The 23,333-nt window shown below is 38.7% G+C and overlaps 1 protein-coding gene across 4 annotated transcripts in view; it reads left to right on the top strand.

Moving 5' to 3' along the window:
- Window positions 1–23,333, top strand: part of MANBA (mannosidase beta) — a 110,904-nt gene that overhangs the window by 51,847 nt on the left and 35,724 nt on the right. For 3 of the 4 annotated variants that reach the window (XR_014813315.1, XR_014813314.1, XM_003129294.7), the window contains exons 8-12: window positions 8,152–8,303; window positions 10,308–10,425; window positions 11,096–11,182; window positions 14,543–14,710; window positions 21,941–22,159. Coding sequence is in view for 2 of the 4 variants with exons in the window: in XM_003129294.7 (XP_003129342.4) it covers window positions 8,152–8,303; window positions 10,308–10,425; window positions 11,096–11,182; window positions 14,543–14,710; window positions 21,941–22,159 (744 nt within the window). In the remaining 2 variants the exon portion in view is untranslated. The remainder of the gene's footprint in view (window positions 1–8,151; window positions 8,304–10,307; window positions 10,426–11,095; window positions 11,183–14,542; window positions 14,711–21,940; window positions 22,160–23,333) is intronic. The other variant, XM_084973314.1, reaches the window with a different exon arrangement.

Raw genomic sequence — 23,333 nt, forward strand, 5'->3', positions numbered from 1 at the left:
ACTTTCAGCAAAGTTCCTGACATTCTTAGAAGTTAAGGCTCAAAGAAGCAAATATGATTATCTATCACTGTAACAAACCAATATGTAGGTACATTAGTTCCTTTTTTAGAAAATTAATATAATCCAATACATGAATTCATGTATTCTCATTTTTCTTACTCTAATATCACTTCATGATTATTCATATGGAGTTGAGTGAAAGAGAACTTTCAGTGTCTGCATTTTTCTGGCCATTATCTTTATTCATTATGATTACTGAAAATAATTTTGTCATATAGTGCCGAAACCAGCTCAGCAGGTTGGGGCTGAAGAACGGGTGCTGTTTAACTTAAGGAAGAAAGTTAACATAAAACAAGATACAGAGACATTTATCTTAAGTAAAGGTGGGAACCGGGGGACTCAAGGTCTCAGGGACCAAGAGCACAGCCTCAAGAAACCACACTGCTTTGATTGTGCTCTTGAGGATGACTTCAAGTGAGGAGGGAGTTGTAGGTGCAGGATATAGGTTTTTTTAAGTTATTTTAAAAGTCACATAGCTGGTTGCTGATTAAGCTTTTTTTCCTGACCTTTAACAATCGTTAGCATTGAGGAAGCTCAGCTATGTATGCATAGCATTCTAGAGAATCACCATTGTGCTTCTGCAGAGGGCATGCCTATCTGCAGCAACCCCAATTACCTAGGTTTGCTCCTCAGTTCTCCTTGCTAATGCATATCCTGCTAACCTCATAAACCCCTTGGGGCCATGAGGCTCATCTTCCTCTTATTTTTTAGAAGACATATCATGCTTGTGCAAATGGCATGCCAATCTGCACAGGTCCCTCGTGCCTAGACCAACACATTATGTCCTCATTCAGCTGACCCTATGAATAACTTATGCCTTTAGGTCTTTGTTCTTAAGCTTAAGTCATTTACCAGCACTGCAACTGTTTTTCAAGCAGGAATATGGGGTAAAGTAAAGCAGGACAAGATGGAGTTTTCAGCATAGAAGCAAAGAGAAACATGTCTCAAGAATATAGAAGACAGGTAGGTCAAAAAGTGATCCTGGAGTTCCCATAGTGGCTCAGCGGTAATGTACCCCACTAGCGGCCATGAGGGTATGGGTTTGATCCCTGGCCTTGCTCAGTGGGTTAAAGATCTTGAGTTGCCAAGAGCTGTGGGATAGGTCAAAGATGCGGCTCAGACCCTGTGTTGCTGTGGCTGTGGCATAGGCCTGCGGCTACAGCTCTGATTCAACCCCTAGCCTGGGAACTTCCATAGGCTGTGGATGCAGCCCTAAAAAGCAAAAAAAAAAAAAAAAAAAAAAAGTGTTCCTCTCTAGTGTCAAGTACATGAAATGTACACCTGGCTACAAAGATATGAGGTCAGTATGCTGATGTAAACTTTAGTCTGTTAACTTCTGGTTGTGCAGCTGTCTGCACACTTGTAGGTCACAACAAGGAGAGCCTCTCCTGTATCTTCCTGTGCAGTTCTATTTGAGGAGAGCTCTTTGTGGGGATCCAGCACTTGTTTTCTCCATATTTCTGCATGTTTGAGCACTTTCAGAGCAGACAGAAGCATGGGGGGTTTGCGTGTCTCTAAAAATGCATGAGAGCGGACGTGAAATTATTTAAGGTGCGTTTTGGACGTGCATGACAATTCTTTGAAAAATATCGCTGGTAACATTTGGCAATGTTTACAAATAAGTTTTTCTTTTTTTGAAAAGGAGAAAATGATTCTTGTGAAAAATCTAGTGATACTATGACAGTTTTTAAAGTATTTGATTACAAACAGCTGAGAAATAATGCTCGGTATATGAATCAATGCTTCGTCACCTCATCCTCCATTTGGTCTGCCAGAGAAAGAAATTTGACAAGTGTGGTATTTACTTATCAGTCACAAACCTCTTAAGCCCTTTAGTTAAGATATTCCTAACTCTTCTCTAAAAAATGCATTCAGCTATCCTGTACTTGTTAAGTTGGTCTTTCTGTTTTAAAAATGAAATCGTGAAGCTAATTAAAACACCTGTGAGTTGCAACTAGCGTCTTCAACATTAGATTAAAAAGTTTGGAAATTAAGCATTTTTAAATTCCTACTGCTTGACTTACACATTTAGGTTTTTAGCTAATTACACCTTTTTCTGCTTTTAGATGGTAATTTACGTTGCTGAGCTGTTTAAAATATTTTTGATTTTGCGCCGAGACAGCATAGTCACTCTGGATGTAAATGTGTTCCTTGGGTCTTTGTCAAAAAAGCCTTTCTCAGAGCCCATTCTTTTCTCTGAGGTAAAATACCTGCTGTAAAAAGAAGGCTTTTATGTTATCTGTCAAGACTGCCAGAAGACAAGGCACTAATCATAGACCTGGCAGTCAAAGGATGTGCAGAGAGGGAAGGGGGCCTGGAATTCACCACTTCACCTCAGAGGCACTGTCAGGTGATATAGGGTTTACTTTCATTGGGGTCATAAAACTATCATTGTAGGATTTCCCATCGTGGCTCACAGTAACAAACCCAGCTAGGATCCACAAGGATGCAGGTTCGATCCCTGGCCTCGCTCAGTGGGTTAAGGATCTGGCATTGCTGTGGCTGTGGCCTAGGCCGGCAGGTGTAGCTCTGATCGGACCCCTAGCCTGGGAACCTCCATATGCTGCACCTGTGGCCCTAAAAAGCAAAAAAAAAAAAAAAAAAAAAAAAAGTCATTGTAGGAGTTGAGCCATAGGGATAGTTGTTTTTTCTATGAAAAAATTTGCACAGAAAAGAAAAATTATATTAGAAGATGTGTTTTATTGTTAATACTATTTGTAGGAATAATAGATATAAAGAAATAAGTGTATTCTATTTTCTAGATTAGTGACTCAAAATTTTTTGGGTTCAGTTGTGAACTTACAACTTGACAGTTGTGAAAATTACTGAGGACCCCACAGTGCTTTTTCTTTATGGGTAAATGTTAAAACTGAGGATTAAATATTTACTCAAGTCACAACAACACACCAATGACAGATTAATATATGAATTATTTTATGAAAAATAAGTGCATTTATGAAATAAAAAATTAAGTGAGAATGACATTGTTTTACATGTTTGCAAATCTCTAGTGTTTCTTAATAGTAGACAGCTGTATTCTCACTTTTTTTGCTTTCAATCAATTTGCAATGTATTGTTTTTGTTGAAAGGCATGAAGAGATTATGACTTCACACAGATACACAGTTGGAAAAGAAAGACGTATTTTTCTTTTTTTTTTTTCTTTTTAGGGCCACACCTGCGGCATATGGAAGTTCCCAGGCTAGGGGTCTAATAGGAGCTGCATCTGCCGGCCTACACCACAGCCACAGCAATGTGGAATCCGAGCTGCATCTGCAACCCCCACCACAGCTTGTGGCAATGCTGGATCCTTAACCCACTGAGTGCGGTCAGGGATTGGACCCAAATCCTCAGGGACACTATGTCGGGTTCTTAACCCACTGAGCCACAACCAGAACCCTGGAAAATAGAGAACTATTCTGACAGCCTTTTCAGGTTATTGCGGATATTTTCTGGTACTGCACCAGAACTTGAGGAGTCGTAGTTTCTTTGAGGTTAGCTGCAATGTGAAATCTGAAACCATTTTTTAAACTATTACGTTAAAATTTATTGGTGTATTTTGCACTTGTAATGATTTTTTTCTCCATGTATGATATAGTAATATCATGCATTGGTTATTTGAAAAATGTTGGTGTCTGGAGATTTTTAAATGTTTCCACATGTTAAATTATTTCATTATATAAAATTACACTCACAGTGGTTCATATCACCGTTGATGACTTCTGAAACATTTTTAAGGATTGGGAAGTCCTCAAGCTCCTGGTGGTGGGTACATGTTTTTCCTAAATCCTAAATTTTACCTGTAAGCTTGCTTGAGTTTTATCATTGGCCACAATGCTGTTATTTATTTTCCTTGAAGTGACTAGTCTCACTCAAAAAATAAAAATAAAAAAAATAAATAAATAAATGCAAAAAAAAAAAATTTCCAGGAAAATGTCGATCAAGCTGCCAAGTCTGAATAATCATCGTTTGTCTGGCAGTTCTTTCAAGTTAAAATAAAGTTGTATGAACCAGACGGCTAATTCAGTTTACCACTCAAACTATGGCCCAGATGCCTTTCCTCAAGACATCCATTGTGGATGGTGCTTTATTCATAGTTCCCATTTCATCATTTTTTCACCCAAACTACTACAATGATGTGTACTAAAGGTTGGGGTTTAATAGAATAACTTTTTATTGCTCTGTCAAGGACATTCTCAAGTGAAACTGGCTTTCCCCCCAACTAGAGAGTGAAGGCAAAGGATAGAGAGACACTGGCACAGTTTGGAGGCACTGCCTTGATTTCTACTAAGGCACCAGCAGTGTTACCCACCACTGCTTTGGTACAGCACAAATGTTAGCACATTTTAACACATTAAATGTTAACACATTTAATTTGTGCTTTTGTCAGCACAAATGTTAACAGTTGTGGCAGGGTAATCTTGAGATGCAAAAAAGTTATTCAATACTTTGAATATTTTAGCATCTCTTGTATTTTGTTACCAAAGATTCACATAAAAGCGGTCGTTGATTATTTATTGTGCTGATTAACAGACAAAAGCAATCAAAACAGCAGCTGCATCATCCTGGAGACTTACCCATTTGTAAGGCAAAAGTAGGATTCTTCAGAATGAAATATCAGTTCAGCCTCATTGACTTCGTCGCAACTAAATCTTTAATTAGATGAGTTACTGTGTTATTGCAGAGGGAAAAGTGCTGTGATTTCTTTTTTTGACTTTTCGTGCAGTAGGCATTTGGCAAGGTCAACTGTAAAACCCTCTCAGCTAATGTGTGCTTCTTCAGCCAGTCCTCTGATATACTCTAGTGGCTTTTTCATTTGTGGTTTGAAAAACCCTATAATGTAATATAAAGCATGTATTACAACAGAGTAAACAATGTTGGCCTTTTAAAGACCTTATTGCATCTAAGTTTAAAATATTCAATTCCTTTTTCGTTATACCTAGAATGATTCGTCTCAAAATGACATTACAGTGTAACTGGCACCATAAAGAATATTTTAAAAATGTTCCATTGTGTAAGACACAGTAAGAGAAATTATAACCCTCTAAAGATGAGGGAAATACAGCTTTCATCATAAGCTCATTTCTTATTTATAATTGCACTCAGTTTTTTTTTGATTCCTCCCGTCCTTGAATCAGAAGACTCTTTGATGTGGCAATTCTATTTTTTTCAGCATTTTTAGATATAGACAGTGAGGTTGTAGGTTCAAAATCTTAGTATTTTAATCCCATTTTAAGATAGCTTATTTTATTTATTTATTTATTTATTTATTTATTTATTTATTTATTTATTTGTCTTTTGTCTTTTCAAAGCTACACCTGTGGCATATCGAGGTTCCCAGGCTAGGGGTCGAATTGGAGTTATAGCTGCCGGCCTACACCACAGCCACAGCAACTTGGAATCCGAGTCACATCTGTGATCTACACCACAGCTCACAGCAATACTGGATCCTTAACCCACTGAGCTAGGCCAGGAATTGAACCTGAAACCTCATGGTTCTTAGTTGGATTCATTTCTGCTGCACCACGGTGGGAACACCTAAGATAGCCGATTTAAACTAAAAATTAGGAAAACTACATTATAAGTAAATTTTTTTTTAGGATGAGATAAAATATTGTTAAACTGTAAAAGGAGTCTCAATTAAAATTAAACTTCTTTTTATTTGAAAACTCAAAAATGTTACATGATGGAGCTCCTGCTGTGGCGTGATGGGATCAGTGGCATCTTGGGAGTGCTGGGATGCAGGTTTGATCCCTGGCCAGGCACAGGGGGTTAAGGATCCAGCATTGCTGCAGCTGCAGCTTCGGTTGCAACTGTACCTCAAATCTGATCCCTGGCCTTGGAGCTTCATATGCCAAGGGGCGGACAAAAATGAAAAAAAAAAAATGTATATATTACATGAAAGAAGTTAACAAGCCTCATCCTTTTTTGTTTCTATGTAGGTTGCAAGGAAAACTTTGGGATTCAAAATAAGAATTTATTGAACAGTAATGAGGTTACAGAGATTACAGCAGGACTAACCAGAGGCAGCTAGTAAGGGCACAGTAGTACTGAGAACAAATTGAGTTAATCTCTGAAAACACACCTCTTCATGCCCTCAATCTCCACTATAGAAGCAGAACACACCAGAATACACAAGCACACATTCCATGAGTTGTCAGAATGATGATGTCATCACATATCATGTAGCTTCTGGGAAATTCCACTGTACACTCAAAAGAGAGAATGAAGGAGTTCCCGTCCTGGCTCAGTGGTTAACCAACCCGACTAGTAACCATGAGGTGGCAGGTTTGATCCCTGGCCTTGCTCAGTGGGTTAAGGATTTGGTGTTGCCGTGAGCTGTGGTGTAGGTCGCAGACACGGCTCGAATCCCACATTGCTGTGGCTGTGGTGTAGGCCGGTGGCTACAGCTCCGATTAGACCCCTAGCCTGGGAACCTCCATATGCCGCAGGAACAGCCCTAGAAATGGCAAAAAGACCCCCCCCCCCAAAAAAAAAGAGAATGAAAAAGGCAAATCATGTTTTAGCTTTATTGTGAAAATAATTTTCAACTCAGTGACTCTCTTGAAATGTTCCCAGGAATCCCATGTGGTCCCCTGGCCGCATTTAACTGCTGTTCTAGATGTCTGAATCCACCATCAAGGTGTTTTAAAAGTCCTCTGAAAAGAATTCATCCATTTTTTTCTTTTACATTCTGCATCCTAAAACAGGTGTGGTAATTCTCCTCATTCAGATCTTGTTCTGTGTCCTCATAAAGTTAACCCTATCTTTTGTCAGGTCGTATTAATTAGGGCAAAGGTAAGAAAGTGGAAGAATGGTGGGTACTTTTATTTCCTGAAATAAGTTGAATAATTAATTTTAATTAGAGAAGAAATACATAGTCTTGGTTTCAAGATGAGGTTATATTGGTATAGAGCTATGTCCTCATTCCTTGATCCAGTTTAAGGCTGGAAAGATTAAAGATTTGGATAAGAATGTCAACCTTTTCTGTCTAGGCTCTTGCTGCTCATGCTTAACTGTGGGGAACCTGGCTGGGCTGTCACAGGGACAAAGGTCTCAGCTTCCATTCATGTAGCAAAGATAACCCTGGAGTGTGTGCTTCTCTGCCTTCTTCCCCTGGGAACACCACCTATATCTCCGGGCTCCAGACCAGAGTTCTCTCAAACACTGAGTTTGATATGGCAATTAATTAGGATTAAATTGCCCATTAAACAAAGTGATTTTATAATAATGTGCTATTAGGGTTGCAAAGTTGTTAAATTATGAAATGCCTTGTGCTGTATTGCTTTGATTCCAAGATACACATTTCGGCACATTTTAGCAACTCTGAAATGAGAATGTGTTTTTCTTTTTTTCTTTCTTTTTTTTTTTTTTTGTCTTTTTGCCTTTTCTAGGGTCGCTCTAGGCATATGGAGGTTCCCAGGCTAGGGGTCTAATCGGAGCTGTGGCTGCTGACCCACGCCAGAGCAACAGCAATGCCAGATCCAAGCCACATCTGCGACTTATACTACAGCTCACGGCAACGCTGGATCCTTAACCCACTGAGCAAGACCAGGGATCGAACCGCAACCTCATGGTTCCTAGTGGGATTCATTAACCACTGAGCCAGACGGGAACTCCAAGAATGCATTTTTCAATCAAAGGCAATCAGTTTAACTGGCACCATTTCCCCCCCATTTTTGGGAAATAGTGTCAGTTTTTTAATTCTGAAATGTTATCTCAAATACAGTCCTTTTGACAGAATTATATTGTGGTTTTCTCCATGTAGTAGACATTTGAAATTCTGTCTACTACATGGAGAAACCACAATATATTTCATTCATTAATGGTTTCTGTGTTTTTCTTTTCAAGATAAGTAACAGAATCTGGCAGTAATTTATCTATATATGTATTTTCTAAAATGTATACTTCCACATTAAGTGCTTTTAGAGCAGATAGGAAACTAACACTAAATTATGCTCATGTAAATTGCTCAAAAGTTTGCTTTTTTAAAAAAAATCTCGCTTATTTTTTTGTCTATAGTAAACAGTACTGTTTGTTTTTGGCATATGCTTATGTTTTACATTTGATATTCATTATTCTGTTAATAATAGGTTTATTTTAGGACAGTGGAACTTATTGAAGAGCCCATAGAAAAGTCTCCTGGTCTGAGTTTCTACTTTAAAATTAATGGATTGCCCATATTTCTGAAAGGCTCAAATTGGATCCCTGCAGATTCTTTCCAGGATCAAGTAACCCCTGTCTTGTAAGTTATGATCTTTTTTTCCTGTTCCTCTTCTTATTAACATTTCCACAGAGTCTAAGAGCTACTCATTTTTACTTTATTTCCAGTAGAAGGAACCAAGAGGTAATTAAATAACTCCAGGGTGATGGATATTGTAGACTGGAAAGGATTTTAAAATCATTTATTTCATTCTCATGAAGCTACAGGTAGTCTTGTAGCTATACTATTCGAGACTGCTGAAACCATACAATATTTATAAAACTATTTTATATTTTCTATAGAGAAAATAAAAAAATGATTAATATACATTTTGGCTGATTAGCCTCTGAAAAAAAAAGATTAAATTTGTCCTAATTTTTTTTTTTGGAAGAATACCTTGTTTATTTTATTTTATTTTTTCTGTATGCTTTAAAAAATGGGAACACATGGAGTTCCCGTCACAGCACAGTGGCTAATGAATCTGACTAGGAACCATGAGGTTGTGGGTTCAATCCCTGGCCTTGCTCAGTGGGTTGAGGATTTGGCGTTGCCATGAGCTGTGGTGTAGGTCAAAGACGAGGCTCGGATCTGGCGTTGCTGTGGCTGTGGTATAGGCTGGCAGCTGCAGCTCCGATTAGACCCCTAGCCTGGGAACCTGTCTATGCCGTGGGTGTTACCCTAGAAAAGATAAAAAAAAAAAAAAAAAAAAAAAAAAGGGAACACCTGTTTACCTCTTCATGCTAAAATATTTGCGTATTCTTTTACTTTTACCTTAATAAGAAGAATGAAATAAATTTCAAAATTCAAAATATTTTTCCGAAGCTTTGAGAATAGAACTTTACAAGAAAATATTTCCTGATTGGATATATAAACTACTACCTTTGTAATAGTGAAGATAAGCTCTGTGAAGTGAAAATAAACCCATTTAACTCATTTAAATGTACAAATAGGCATTGATAGATATTATGTGTAGAAGGGTAGATGTGGTTGGTACTTAAACTCTAATTTTGCCAAAAGTTGTGGTAATATCTTTATACTTCAAAATGTGTATGGGAGTTCCCATTGTGGCTCAGTGGTTAACAAACCCGACTAGCATCCATGAGGACGAAGGTTTGATCCCTGGCCGAGCTCAGTGGGTTAAGGATCTGGTGTTGCTGTGGCTGTGGTGTAGGCTGGTGGCTACAGCTCTGATTGAACCCCTAGCCTGGGAACCTCCATATGCCTTGAGTGCAGCCCTAAAAAGACAAAGAGACAAAAAAAAAAAATCTGAATGATGTTTCGAATTGCCTATGAAAGTGAAGTTATTCTCCAGGCAGAGCACAGATAATTTACTGTCTCTTACTCTTTTCAAATGCTCTGCTCCACTCCTGGCTGGTTCGGCGGCAGCTGTACAGCACAGCTGGGCAAATTGGTAACCTGCTCAGAGGAGCCTTTGCTGGCTCTGGGTCCCTGGTCATCCTGTTATTGGGCTTTTTCCTTCCTTTCTGGGCGCCATTCTGGAGGTGGGGGCGCCCACATACTCTCAAGGTGGCTGTAAATTTGAAATTTACCTGAGGGTGATATGAATAGGAATTGGAAAAAGCAGAAAGGAAATTTACTAGATAATGGAACACTGGACTGGAGGACTTGCAAAAAATGTGATGAGCTTACTAATAGTCAAACTTTGATTTTTGTCTTATAGTTTTAAATGGTTATATAAAATAAGCACATACTTTCCAAGGTTTACATTATTTTTCTACAGAAATAACTTGAAGACAAAATTTTAGTTTTAATAATAGGATCATAGCATGCCTGAAAATTTAGAAGACGGAGAAAAATTATCACCCGTAAGTTTTCTAGGTTTGTTTCTTATATGGGGTTAAAGTTAATGCGTATATAATTTTGTCTCCCTTTCTTCATTTGGCATTGTATCTGAACCATGATAAGTTAAAAACGTGTTCTAACAGAGATTTGAAATGTGTTTATCAACCACAATATTTTTAAAAAATCTTTTTAAAACATCCCCAGAGTTTCAGTTAGCATTTGTTTAAAAAATGTCTCCTGTAGGTTACGGCTCCTTTTGCGGTCTGTTGTGGATGCTAACATGAATACTCTCCGGGTTTGGGGAGGAGGAATTTATGAGCAGGATGAATTCTATGAACTCTGTGATGAACTAGGAATAATGGTGAGTAGCTGACCATTCACCATTGTACTTATTGATATGTTACTGTAGCCTCAGTTTGACCTCCAGTGTTCTGAGTGGGAGATACCGCCCATTCCTTTCCTTTTTTTCCCTTGAAGTGTCGTTAATTTACAATGTTGTGCTAGTTTCTGGTGTAGAACAAAATGATTCAGATATGCGTACATATATACATATTCTTTTCCATTACGGTGTCTTACAGGATGTCGAATGTAGTTCCCTGTGCTATACCACAGAATCTTGGTGTTTATCTATTTTATATACAGTAGTGTGTATCCACGAATCCCAAACTCGATTCCTGGTGAAAATTAGAGTGAATTAGGAGTGAGGAGGGGCTTGGGGGAAGCTTCTTAGTGATTTTAGTATTCCCTGTAACCTTTGAATTCCCCTTTCTTCTTTTTCTTTTCTGCCTGCCTAACATTTTCTCTCTTCAGGTTTCCCTATGGTTTTGTGCAGTTCTGGAGAGTCTGGGGTCAGAGTGCCTTTCCCAGTGCCTCATGCCTTGTGGTCCTCTAATGACTGTTCTCATCAGGCCAGTTCATGTTTCATTTGCATGGAAGACAATCCCTCACGTTCAGAATGAAGAATTTCTTTCTGTGCAATAAAACCTGCAACTACTATATTGCTTTTTTATTTCATTTTTTTTATGTGATAGGTATGGCAGGATTTTATGTTTGCTTGTGCCCTTTACCCAACTGATGGGGACTTCCTGAATTCAGTGAGAGCAGAAGTTACTTACCAGGTACGTGATTACCATTCCAAGAAGAGGGAAGGGCTTACATTTTAGTTTTGCCTTTTCGTTAAACCTCTCCTTGTTTCTTTTTGTTGTTCTCTTTACTAAATCACGTGAAGATATCAGTCAGGTAATTGACTCCTGAGGTGAATCTACCCAGTCTCAAGACCTTAACGCCACCTATTGGCTGATGACTTTCAGGTGTATTCCTGGCCCTGCCTTCTCTCCTGAATTCCTGGTTCCTGTTATTCAGCTGCCTACTTGGTACCTCCACTTGGAGGGTTATTATTTTTTTGTGTGTCTTTTGTCTTTTTCTTTTTTTAGGGCCACACCCGAAGCGTGGGGAGGCTCCCAGGCTAAGGGTCAAATGGGAGCTATAGCTGCTGGCCTATGCCACAGCCACAGTAACTCGGGACCCGAGTCTCATCTGTGACCTACACCACAGCTTACAGCAACGTGGGATCCTTAATCCACTGAGCAAGGCCAGGGATCGAACCCACATCCTCATGGATACTAGTCAGGTTGGTTAACCACTGAGCCACGATGGGAACTCCCACTTGGAGGTTTAATAGGCATCTCCGATGTAACATGTCCAAACCAAACTTAAATTACCTTCCCAAGCCTTGCTTTTCTTGTAGTTTTTCCCACCTCAATAAATGGCAGCTAGTCTTTGAATTTCTCAGGTCAAAAATTTTAAATGATTCTTGATTCCTTGATTTCTTTTACATTCCACATATAAACACTTCTATGTTCATAGATCTATAAATGCAAAGGAATGATTATACCCTGGCTCTATCCACTGAAAAGGCCTAGAAACTCTGAACAACCTCGTTGTATTGAGCATCCTTATATTGAAATAATCTTTCCTGTTAAGAGAAGGGCTTCTGAGAGAAAAGCGGCTGATTCTAGGTCTGGGACAGGAAACGTACCACACAATCCTTAAACCATCTGACATATAAATAATCAAGAAGCTATCAAAGACATGTTAAAAGGACTTTGATGAGATTTTGCCCAAAAGTGGGATACTTTGAGATTCAAAAAGTGTAAGAATGTCAGTGGATTGAAGTCCATCAAGTGTGTTAAAATCCAGGAGTTCATAATTAGAGTTTCTTTGAGTGTATATTTCTGTGAAAAACCAAAAGATATGAAAAAAAGGTTATTAAAGCGCTTACTTTTGGAAGGAAGGAGGGACTATGATTAGTAAGGGACACCTGAGAGCTTCCAGGGTGGTTGGTTAAGTTTTCTTTCTTAGGCTGGATGGTCTTAGCAAGTGTGATTTGCTTTATAATAATTCACTATGTCATAATTTGTTTCCTGTATCTGTGTGGGTTTTTTGTTTGTTTTTGCTTTTGGTCTTTTGAGGGCCACACCCATGGCACATGGTGGTTCCCTGGCTAGGGCTTGAATCGGAGCTGTAACTGCTGCCCTGTGCCACAGCCACAGCAACGCCTGATCCGAGCTGCGTCTGTGACCTACACCACTGCTCACGGCAACGCCAGATCCTTAACACACTGAGTGAGGCCAGGGATTGAACCTGCATTCTCATGGATGCTACTCAGATTTGTTTCTGATGGTCCACGATGGGAACTCTATCTATGCTTTTAAGTTTAGAAATGAACACTGAATCATCCCTTGCTCAAAGTTGAAGATCCTCTCCATGCACCAGGCTGAGTCCGCCTGCCTCTGCAGCCTCATCCAGCACCATCTCCTCTGTACTCTCTCTCCCCTGTGGACAAACTCACTCTTTTTTTTTTTCTGGCCCATTTTACCTTGGCATGACTGGGAAAAACCAGTGTCTGCAAGTCTAGATTAGGTTGTTTTCCCTTTGTGACAAACGTCACACTTGGTCAACGTTTTGTCACTCTAGCAAGATTGTAATCTCCCTGAGGCCAGCGTGTGTTCACCTCTGTATAGCCCCATGACCTGGCTGTATTACTCATGAGATGTATAGATGGATGGACAAATGCATAACTTAAAATATTAATTATAGTTATGTAGGTTGCAAACATTTCAGTTTTAATTTTTTTCACAGATGAAAATATGATATCTATGTGCCTTTGATTCTTTTATGTATTATTAGAGGGGAAAATTTTTAATGCAGTTTGTTAAAATTTTAAAGTAAGGGTTACCATAACCTTCTAGGTCAGTTTGAAGAGTGGGTGTGGCAGAATCACTGAAACTTTTTGTCTCTTCAGTATTTATATTTGTGTTTTCATCAGTACCATAAACTTGCCTGTCATAGCTGGAAACAGCCCTCACTTAACCTGGGCACAATCAGAGGCAAATAAGGCAATACTGTTGATAAGGCTGATTGAGAAAAACAGAAGACTTTGATTTTTTTAAAAGAGATGTATCCCTTTATATACCCTTCATGCAGCTCTCTTTCCTGTGTGAGTTTCTTAGCATCTGGGATGGAGCCCACAGCGAGAACGTCAGCTGGGATCCATCACATCACATCATCATCCATTACAGTTTAAGAGAAGCTGTAAATACCAGTGAGGTCATATTGCTAAAACCTGTACCAAAAGACTTCCTCTTGACTCACTCTATTGTTCTCAAAGAGATTTCATTGCCCTCTTTGGCTGGGATACATCTTCCAATGTGTCAGAAGAACTGGATCCTATCACCTTTTCGTAGAGCTGGCGGGCAGTGAGCCCAGTTCACTTAGACCTGAGCACTTAAGGCAGCAGGACTTCCGCAGTCACTAATTTCTTCTTCTGTACTTAACCTTGGTTGATTTCTTAAGCTGTGAGTGACATGGATGGTTATTTCAGGAAACAGCCTCTTGATACCCTAATCTTGTTTCCTTTAGACTATTCCATGTATTTGTCTTTAACTTCCATAGTGTCTCTGGAACTCACTTGCTTTGTAAAACCCTCTCTAACTGTCCTGACGGCTTTCTGATCTTGGTGGAGACTGTATGGGAACTTCAGTTTCTTTGTCAGCAGTTGTGTTTGTTCTGCCTTGTTTATTCACGAAAAACTCCAACTTGCTGTTGAGAAACTAATTCCTGTAATATAATGTCTCCTGCCTTTTTGTATTTCTTAGAATCTTTTTGTGGCCAGTCAGATAATGCTGAGGTTGATTTGTTTTTCTCTTTTAATAAAAAGGATGATATTTGCCTCAGTTTTATACAGTAGAGAAAAGGAGCCCTATTTTCTCAATGTTTATAAAATCTAGATAAAAAGAATCTCAGAGATTTCTCAAAATGTATTCCCACATGTGACATTACTAATTTTCTAATGAGTTTTCTGGCACATAAAAACACATGTGCAAAAATGCGGTGGCTATAATTCTATGAATAATTATAGCTCTGAGCTTTTTTATGTTGCGTATTTGAAAATTATTTTATGATTTCTTCAATTTTAGATTAGGAGACTGAAATCACATCCCTCCATCATCACGTGGAGTGGAAATAATGAAAATGAAGCAGCACTCATGATGAATTGGTATAATGTACAGCCCAGCGACCTGCCTACCTACATTAATGATTACGTGACACTGTATGTGAAAAACATCCGAAAGATCGTCTTAGCAGTAAGTTCAGATATACTTTGGAGATACTGTGTGTTTGATTCCAGATACCACAATAAAACAACTATCACGAAAAAGCGAGTCACCTGAATTTTTGGTTTTCCAGTGCATATAAAAATTATGTTTACACTATACTGTAATCTATTAAGTGCATAATAGCATTGTGTCTTAAAAAAACAATGTACATACCTTAATTGAAAAATACTTTAGGAGTTCCTGTCATGGCTCAATGGTTAACGAATCTGACTAGGAACCATGAGATTACGGGTTTGATCCCTGCCCTTGCTCAGCGGGTTAAGGATCCGGCGTTGCCGTGAGCTGTGGTGAAGGTGACAGACAAGGCTGGGATCTGGCGTTGCTGTGGCTCTGGCGTAGGCTGGAGGCTACAGCTCCGATTAGACACCTAGCCTGGGAACCTCCATATGCCCCAGGAGCGGCCCTAAAAAGGGCAAAAAAAAAAAAAAAAAAAAAAAATTGACTCTTCCTTTCAGGAACCATTTCTCTGTAGCATGCTATGCTGTTTGATAGTGTTTTATCCACAGTAGAACTTCTTTCAAAATTGTAGTCAATCCTCTAAACTCTTCCTCCCTCTTTTCCCTTTCCTTCCTTCCTTCCTTCCTTCCTTCCTTCCTTCCTTCCTTCCTTCCTTTCTTTCTTTTCATTTTTTCCTTTCCCCATTTTACCCACCCTTCACCTACAACCTCTGGCAACCACCAATTCCACCTGTAAGTGAGATCATATGGTATTTGTCTTTCTCTGTAACATTTTTGCTTATCATGATACCTTCACAGTCCACTTAGGTTGTTACAGATGGCAATATTTGATTTTTTAAATGGCTGAATAAAATTCCATTGTATATATACACAACCATTTTCTTTATCCATTTGTCCTATCACTGGATTTAGATTTTTTTCTGTATCTTGGCTATTGTAAATACTGCTGCAGTGAATATGGGATGTACTTAGCTTTTTGAGTTTGTGTTTTCATCTTCTGGAGATAAATACCAAGAAGTGGAATTGCTGGATCATACGGTAGTTCTAAATTTTTTTGAGGATCCTCCATGCAGTTGCCCATAGCGGTTGCGTCAATTTACTTTCTCATCAATAGCACACATGGGTTTTTCCACATCCTTGCCATCATCTATCACTTGTATTTTTGATAATAACCACCTAATAGGTGTGAGGTAATAGCTCATTGTGCTTTTGATTTGCGTTTTTCTGATGATCAGTGATGCTGAACACCTTTCCATGTGCCTTTTGGCCATCTGTATGTGCTTTTTTGGAAATTAAAACATTTTTTTAAATTATAGTTGATTTGCAATGTTCTGTCAGTTTCTGCTTTAGAGCAAAATGACCCAGTTATACACACACACACATTTTTGTATATATATTTAAGTGTATATATATGTATACATTTTTTTCTCACATTATCCTCCATCATGTTCCATCACAAGTGACTAGATATAGGTCCCTGGGCTATACATCAAGGTCTCATTGCTTATTCACTCCAAATGCAATAGTTTGCATCTACTAACCCCAAACTCCCAGTCCATCTCACTCCCTCCCCCACCCCCTTGGTAACCATAAGTCTATTCTCCAAGTCCATGAATTTATTTCTTTTCTGCAAATAGGTTCATTTGTGCCATATCAGATATAAATGACATCATATGGTATTTATCTCTTTCTGACTTACTTCACTTAATTTGAGAGTCTCTAGTTCCATCCATGTTGCTGCAGATGGCATTATTTTGTTCTTTTTCATGACCAAGTAGTATTCCATTGTACCACGTCTTCTTAATTTATTCATCTGTCGAGGGACATTTAGGTTGTTTCCATGTCTTGATTATTGTGAATATTGCTGCAATGAACATACGGATGCATGTATCTTTTTCAATGAAAGTTTTGTCCATATATATGCCCAAGAATAGGATTGCTGTGTCATATGGTAGTTCTATATTTAGTTTTCTGAGGTACCTCCATACTGTTTTCCATAATGGTTGTACCAATTTACATTCCCACCAACAGTGAAGGATGGTACTCTTTTCTCCACATCCTCTCCAGCATTTATTATTTGTTGACTTTTTAATGATGGCTATTCTGACTAGCATGAGATGGTACCTCGTTGTAGTTTTGATTTGCATTTCTCTAATAATTAGTGATATAGAGCATTTTTTCCTGTGTCTACTGGTTATCTCTGTATTTTCTTTGGAGAAATGTCTATTTAGGTCTTCTGCCCATTTTTCAATTGGGTTGTTGGTTTTTTTGCTCTTGAGTTGTATAAGTTGTTTGTATATTTTAGAGATTAAACCCTTGTTGGTTGCATTTGAAACTATTTTATCCAATTCCATAGGTTGTCTTTTCATTTTTTTAAAAAATGGTTTCCTTTGCTGTGTAAAAGCTCATCAGTTTGATTAGGTGCCATTGGTTTATATTTGTTTTTATTTTTTTAAAAAAATTTATTTTTTCTATTATAGTTGATTTACAATGTTCTATCAATTTCTGCTCTACAGCAAAGTTATCCAGTCATACATATATATTTATACCTTCTTTTTCTCACATTATCCTCCATCATGTTCCATCACAAATGACTAGATATAGTTCCCTGTGCTCTATAGCAGGATCTCATTGTTTATTCACTCCAAGTGCAATAGTTAGTACCTAGGACACCGACCTAAGAAAACATTTGTTTGGTTGATGTCAGAGAATGTTTTGCCTGTGTTCTCTTCTAGGAATTTTATGGTGTTTTGTCTTATTTTTAAGTCTTTAAGCCATTTATTTTTGTGCATGGTGTGAAGGTGTGTCCCAGTTTCACTGATTTACATGCAGCTGTCCAGTTTTCCTAGAATCACTTGCTGAGAAGACTGTCTTTCCCATTTTATGTTCTTTCCTCCTTTGTCAAAGATTAATTGCCCATAGGTGTCTGGGTTTATATCTGGGTTCTCTGTTCTGTTCCATTGGTCTGTATGTCTGTTTTGGTACCAGTACCACACTGTCTTGATTACTGTGGCCTTGTAATATTGTCTTAAGTCTGGAGAGATATGCCTCCTGCTTGGTTTTTGTTCCTCAGGATGGCTTTGGCAATTCAGGATCTTTTATGGTTCCATATAAATTTTTGGATTGTTTGTTCTAGTTCTGTGATGGGTAATGTCATGGGTAATTTGATAGGGATTGCATTGAGTCTGTAAATTGCTTTGGGTAGTATGGCCATTTTAATGATATTAATTTTCCAACCCAGAAGCATGGAATATCTTTCCATTTCTTTGAATCCTCTTTAATTTCCTTGATTAATGTTTTATAGTTCTCAGCATGTAAGTCTTTCACCTCCTTGGTCAGTTTTATTCCTAGGTATTTAATTTTGGGGGGTGCTATTTTATTTTATTTATTTATTTATTTGTCTTTTTAGGGCTGCACCTGTAGCATATGGAGGTTCCCAGATTAGGGGTCCAGTCAGAGCTACAGCTGCTGGCCTATGACAGAGCCACAGCAATGCCAGATCCAAGCCAAATCTGGTCCTAGATTTTTGTTTATAGGGAGTGTTCATTATTACATATTCAGTTTCATTTCTAGTGACTGGTCTGTTCAGTTGATCTATTTCTTCTTGATTCAGTTTTGGCTGGCTGTGTGTCTCTAGAAAGTTGTCCATTTCTTCTAGGTTGTCAAATTTGTTGATGTATAATTGTTCATAGTATTATTTTATGGTTTTTTGTATTTCTGCAGTATCCATTGTGATGTCTCCTTTTTTATGTCTTATTTGGCTTATTTGAGTTCTTTCTCTCCTATTCTTGGTGAGTCTGGCCAGAGGTTTGTCAATTTTACCCTTTTAAAGAACCAGCTCTTGGTTTTAGTGATTTTTTTTCCTATTGTTTTTTCAATTTTTATTTTATTGATTTGCTATCTAATCTTTATAATTTCCTTCCTTCTGCTGACTTTAGGTTTTGTTTGTTCTTCTTTTTCTAATCCTTTTTTAAGTGGTAGGTTAAGTTGTTGATTTGAGATTTTTCTTATTTTCTGAGAAAGGCCTGTATCACTATGAACTTCCTTTTAAGAACTGCTTTTGTGGCATCCCATAGATTTTGAATGGTTATGTTTTCATTATCTTTTGTTTCAAGGTATTTTTAAATTTCATTTTGATTTCCTTGTTGACCCATTGGCTTTTTAGTAGCATGTTGTTTAGTCTTCATTTTTTCTCATTTCTTTTCCTGTGGTTGATTTCTAGTTTCATGCCATTGTGGTCAGAGAAGATACTTGAAAGAATTTCTATACTGTTAAATTTGTTGAGGTTAGTTTTGTTCCCCAGTATGTGGTCAATCCTGGAGAATATTCCATGTGCACATGAAAAGAATGTGTATTCTGAGTTTTTGGCTGTAATGTCCTGAAAATGTCAATTAAGTCTAAATTTTCTATTGTGTCATTTAGGATCTCTGTTGCCTTATTGATTTTCTCTTGCAAGGATCTGTCCATTGATGTGAGTGGGGTGTTAAAGTCTCCTACCATTAGTTTCTCCTTCTGCATTCTGTGGGTGCAACCAAAAAAAAAAAAAAGGAAAAAAAAAAAAAGGAAGTTTGGGATGAACAAACACGGAATTCTGCTTTGAAAGGTGGAATGTGGGCAGGACAAGCCAGGTGGAAATGTGGAGGTGGTTATTGGAAATGGAAATGTGGGGGTGAGCTAGTCTGGGAGTAATCAGAACATTGATGAGAGGGGCTGTCTTGAGAGAAGTTATAGAACAGGAGAGGCTGAAGAAAGCAATGTCCATCTAAGAATGGAATGGGAGCTGGAGAAGAAGAATCAGAAATAGCTGGAGAAACCAGAATATGAAAGAGTGGTGAACAAGCAGTCAGGGATGGGTAGATCCTCAGAAATAATGGGTAGTAAATAGGTCATTTATTGTATCCCAGAGAGGGAGGGTTGTGGGGATTCTTGCTTTATTTAGGAAGTAGAAGTCCATGGATAGTTTTTGAAAAACCAAAACCAAAACCAACCACAAAAACAAGTTAAGTAGAGTGGAATGTTCAGGAACCAAGTGTGAGGGGCTGAGGAGGGGATGGGTGGCAAAGAAATATGATGGGCTCTAGGAGATTGAGGGATTTTTTTTTTTTAAATTAGGATGTGGGGAGTCCTTAAGGTGAGGGAAAGGGGCAGTGTGTAGAAAGATTTTTTTAAAGAGTAAATGATAATTTATTGGCTTTAGTTACAAAGTAAAATCAAAAGATGACCAGAAGAAAGAAGCTAGTGAAGGAAAAGAATAAGACTCCCGGAGTTCCTGTAGTGGCGCAGTGGTTAACGAATCCGACTAGGAACCATGAGGTTGCGGGTTCGGTCCCTGCCCTTGCTCAGTGGGTTAACGATCCGGCGTTGCCGTGAGCTGTGGTGTAGGTTGCAGACGCGGCTCGGATCCCGTGTTGCTGTGGCTCTGGCGTAGGCCGGTGGCTACAGCTCTGATTCGACCCCTAGCCTGGGAACCTCCATATGCCGTGGGAGCGGCCCAAAGAAATAGCAAAAAAAAAAAAAAGAAAAAAAAAAAAAAAGAATAAGACTCCCCCCACCTCATGACAGGAGGAAATAAGAAAAGAAAAAAATTGTCGGAGATACCAAGAAAAAGTGAGACCTAATGGAGAAAAGTTGAGAAAATTATTTACTGAAAATCTACTTCTCAGAGAGGCTTTACTGGCATTCTATGATATGTTTTATATTTCCAAAGAACCCTGATTTTTCTTCAAAACATTCATCATGCTTATAATTACTTGCTCAGCATCTGATTTCACCACTGGCTTCAGTCCACTCCTTTAAGAGGTCAGTCAGCATATCTGTCTTGTTCCACAGTGAACCTTCATCTGCAGAAAAAACTACATGCTTGGCACTAAATAAATGCTCAGAAGGGAACTGATGTGTTAATATTTGACAATGCCATAGATTTTTTTTTTTCTCTCTCTCATCGCTGCTGAAAAATGTCTGGCATACAACAAACAGGTGACAGATAACTTGCTAAATGAATGATTCTTTTCATTGAACTGGGAAGTGAGTTCATTGATTGAGAGGATGGTAATTAAAACATCTTGAGTTCTCCCTGTGTAAGACTTTGCATTAAGTAGTTACACGCTGCCTGCTGTAACAAAAACCCACAGAGTTTCAGTGGTTTACATATAAAAATTTCTTTCTTACTCTGTAACACTGCAAAATAGCTGCTCCTGAGGGGCAGGCAGCTCACCTCCTTTGAGAGACCCAGGCCCCTCCTGACTTCCACCTCTACCATCTCCAAGGCCTTTGCCAGCAAACAGGGCAAGAGAATGAGAATGTGATCCCACAGAGATGCAACTAAGGTGAGGAAGCCATTTCCTAGGGACAGCTGTATATTACAGACATGGGAACATGCATTCTGGTGGATAGTTGGCCATCTCTTCCACACTTTTTTTTAATAAGGCATTTGCAATAGTCTTACGAAGGAGGTACTATTATTACCTCATTTAACGGATAAGACGACTCAGACTTAGACCTGTTCCCAGATAATAAGGTTCTAATTGGGGATTTAAATTCACATCCATCTGACTCAGTAGCCTCTGTTTTTTGTTTGTTTGTTTGTTTATTTTGGCTTTATCCACAGCATATGGACATTCCCAGGCTAGGGGTCGTATCAGAGCTGTAGCCACGGCCTACACCACAGCCATAGCAACATGGGATCTGAGCCGTGTCTGTGACCTACACCATAGCTCGCGGCAATGCCGGATCCTTGACCCACTGAGCCAGGCCAGGGATCAAACCCGTGTCCCCGTGAATACTAGTCTGGTTCATTATCACTGAGCCACAATGGGAACTCCATTAGAGTCAGTTCTTAACCATTAGACCTTTGTTTGTCAAGAGGAAGCAGTTTTGTTCCTAAGGTATGAAGGGGCATTTGGCAATATCTGAGGACATTTTTTGCAGGGAAGGAGGGTAGAAATTACCTGATCTAGTGTGAAGAGGCCAGGTATGCTGCTAAACACCTTAGAAAGAGGAGGACCTCCCGTGACCCCAAATAGCACTAGTGCCAAGGTTCATTATGAAAGGACATTAAGGATTGGCAAATAGCAGAAAGGTGCTGGTGATTGTCAAATGCAGAAGAAGGTAAGTGGCTCTATTATTTTTCCATCAGCTCCTTGACATTTCTGGGACTTGATCATGTTTTTAAAGAAGTAAGTGATCTGTTCATTACTGGATGAAAATATTGTCTTTTAAACCATTTTATTTCTGAACTCAGGAAGACCCCACGCGTCCTTTTATCACATCCAGTCCTACCAATGGGGCCAAATCCATTGCAGAAGGCTGGGTCTCTGAAAACCCATATGACACCAATTTTGGAGACGTACATTTCTATAACTATTGGAATGATTGCTGGAATTGGAAAATTTTCCCCAAAGCACGATTTGTATCTGAATATGGATATCAATCCTGGCCTTCCTTCAGTACATTAGAAAAGGTGAGCCATCCTCGATTCAGAATGGTAGCCTTTGGGTGTATGTCACTTCCTCAACAGTGGTTTGGAAAGTCAAGTGAAATCTACTTCTCATTGAAATGAAAGTTTCGGAAGAAGATAACAGAAAAGAACTTTTTCTTTAACCTTTGGCGTGCTGAGCTCTTGTAGTCATCATTTTGGGGATTATAACTTTTCTATATTGCTTATAATTATGTTCCTTCAAGAGCATTTAAAAATTAAATGGGGAGTTTCTGTCGTAGCTCAGTGGCAATGAACCCAGCTAGAGTCCATGTGGATGCAGATTCAATCCCTGGCTTTGCTCATTGGGTTAAGGATCCAGTGTTGCTGTGAGCTGTGGTGTAGGGCACAGATGTGGCTTGGATCCTGTGTTGCTGTGGCTCTGGTACATATAGGTTGGCAGCTATAGCTCTGATTCAGCCCCTAGCCTGGGAACTTCCATATGCTGCTGGTGCGGTGCTTACAAAAAGGGGGGGGGGCAATAAATAAATAAATAAATAAACAAGCAAAAATTAAATGGAAGCCAGTGGTTGCTTAAGCCTGCTTGAGGAAATTTACAGGAAAATTATTCTCACTTGCTACTTTCTACGTGTCCTATGACTTTTTATCGTTTACTGGTGTTCAGAACTGAGTAGTTTTTTATAGCAAGAGAAGTAACTGTGATAAATGAACCTTTGATGTTATCCTGTCATATCATTCATTTTATTTTCTTTCCTCTTCCTCCTCCTCACCTTCTATTTCCTCCTCCTCTTTGTTCCCCTTCATGTTGGTGTATTTGATTTTTAATAGGGCATTTCAATTTCTCTATTCCTAAAGATTCAGTTTTGTAGATGGATTCTGTTTCAGACTTGTGTTCTTTTTTTCACAGTTTTGTTGGAACATAATTCACAAACCAGACAAGGTCCCCACCGAATGTGTGCAGTTTAATGGTTTTCAGTATAGTCACAGAGTTGTGCAGCCATCACCATGATCTAATTTTAGGGTATTTTCATCACCTCAAAGAAACTCTATACCTTCTGAATTAGCAGTCACTTTTCTCTCTCTCTCTCTGCCCCTCTCACCCCAGCAGTAGGCACCACTAATCTGCTTTGTGTGTCTTTATATCTGCTTGTTCTGTACATTTTATATAATTGAGATCATAACATATATGATCTTTCGA

This window comes from Sus scrofa, chromosome 8 (assembly GCF_054392235.1).
Source record: "Sus scrofa isolate SSC_HxYL_T2T_F1_AM1 chromosome 8, Sscrofa_HxYL_maternal_Yorkshire_Landrace_v2.0, whole genome shotgun sequence".
NCBI lineage: Eukaryota > Metazoa > Chordata > Mammalia > Artiodactyla > Suidae > Sus > Sus scrofa.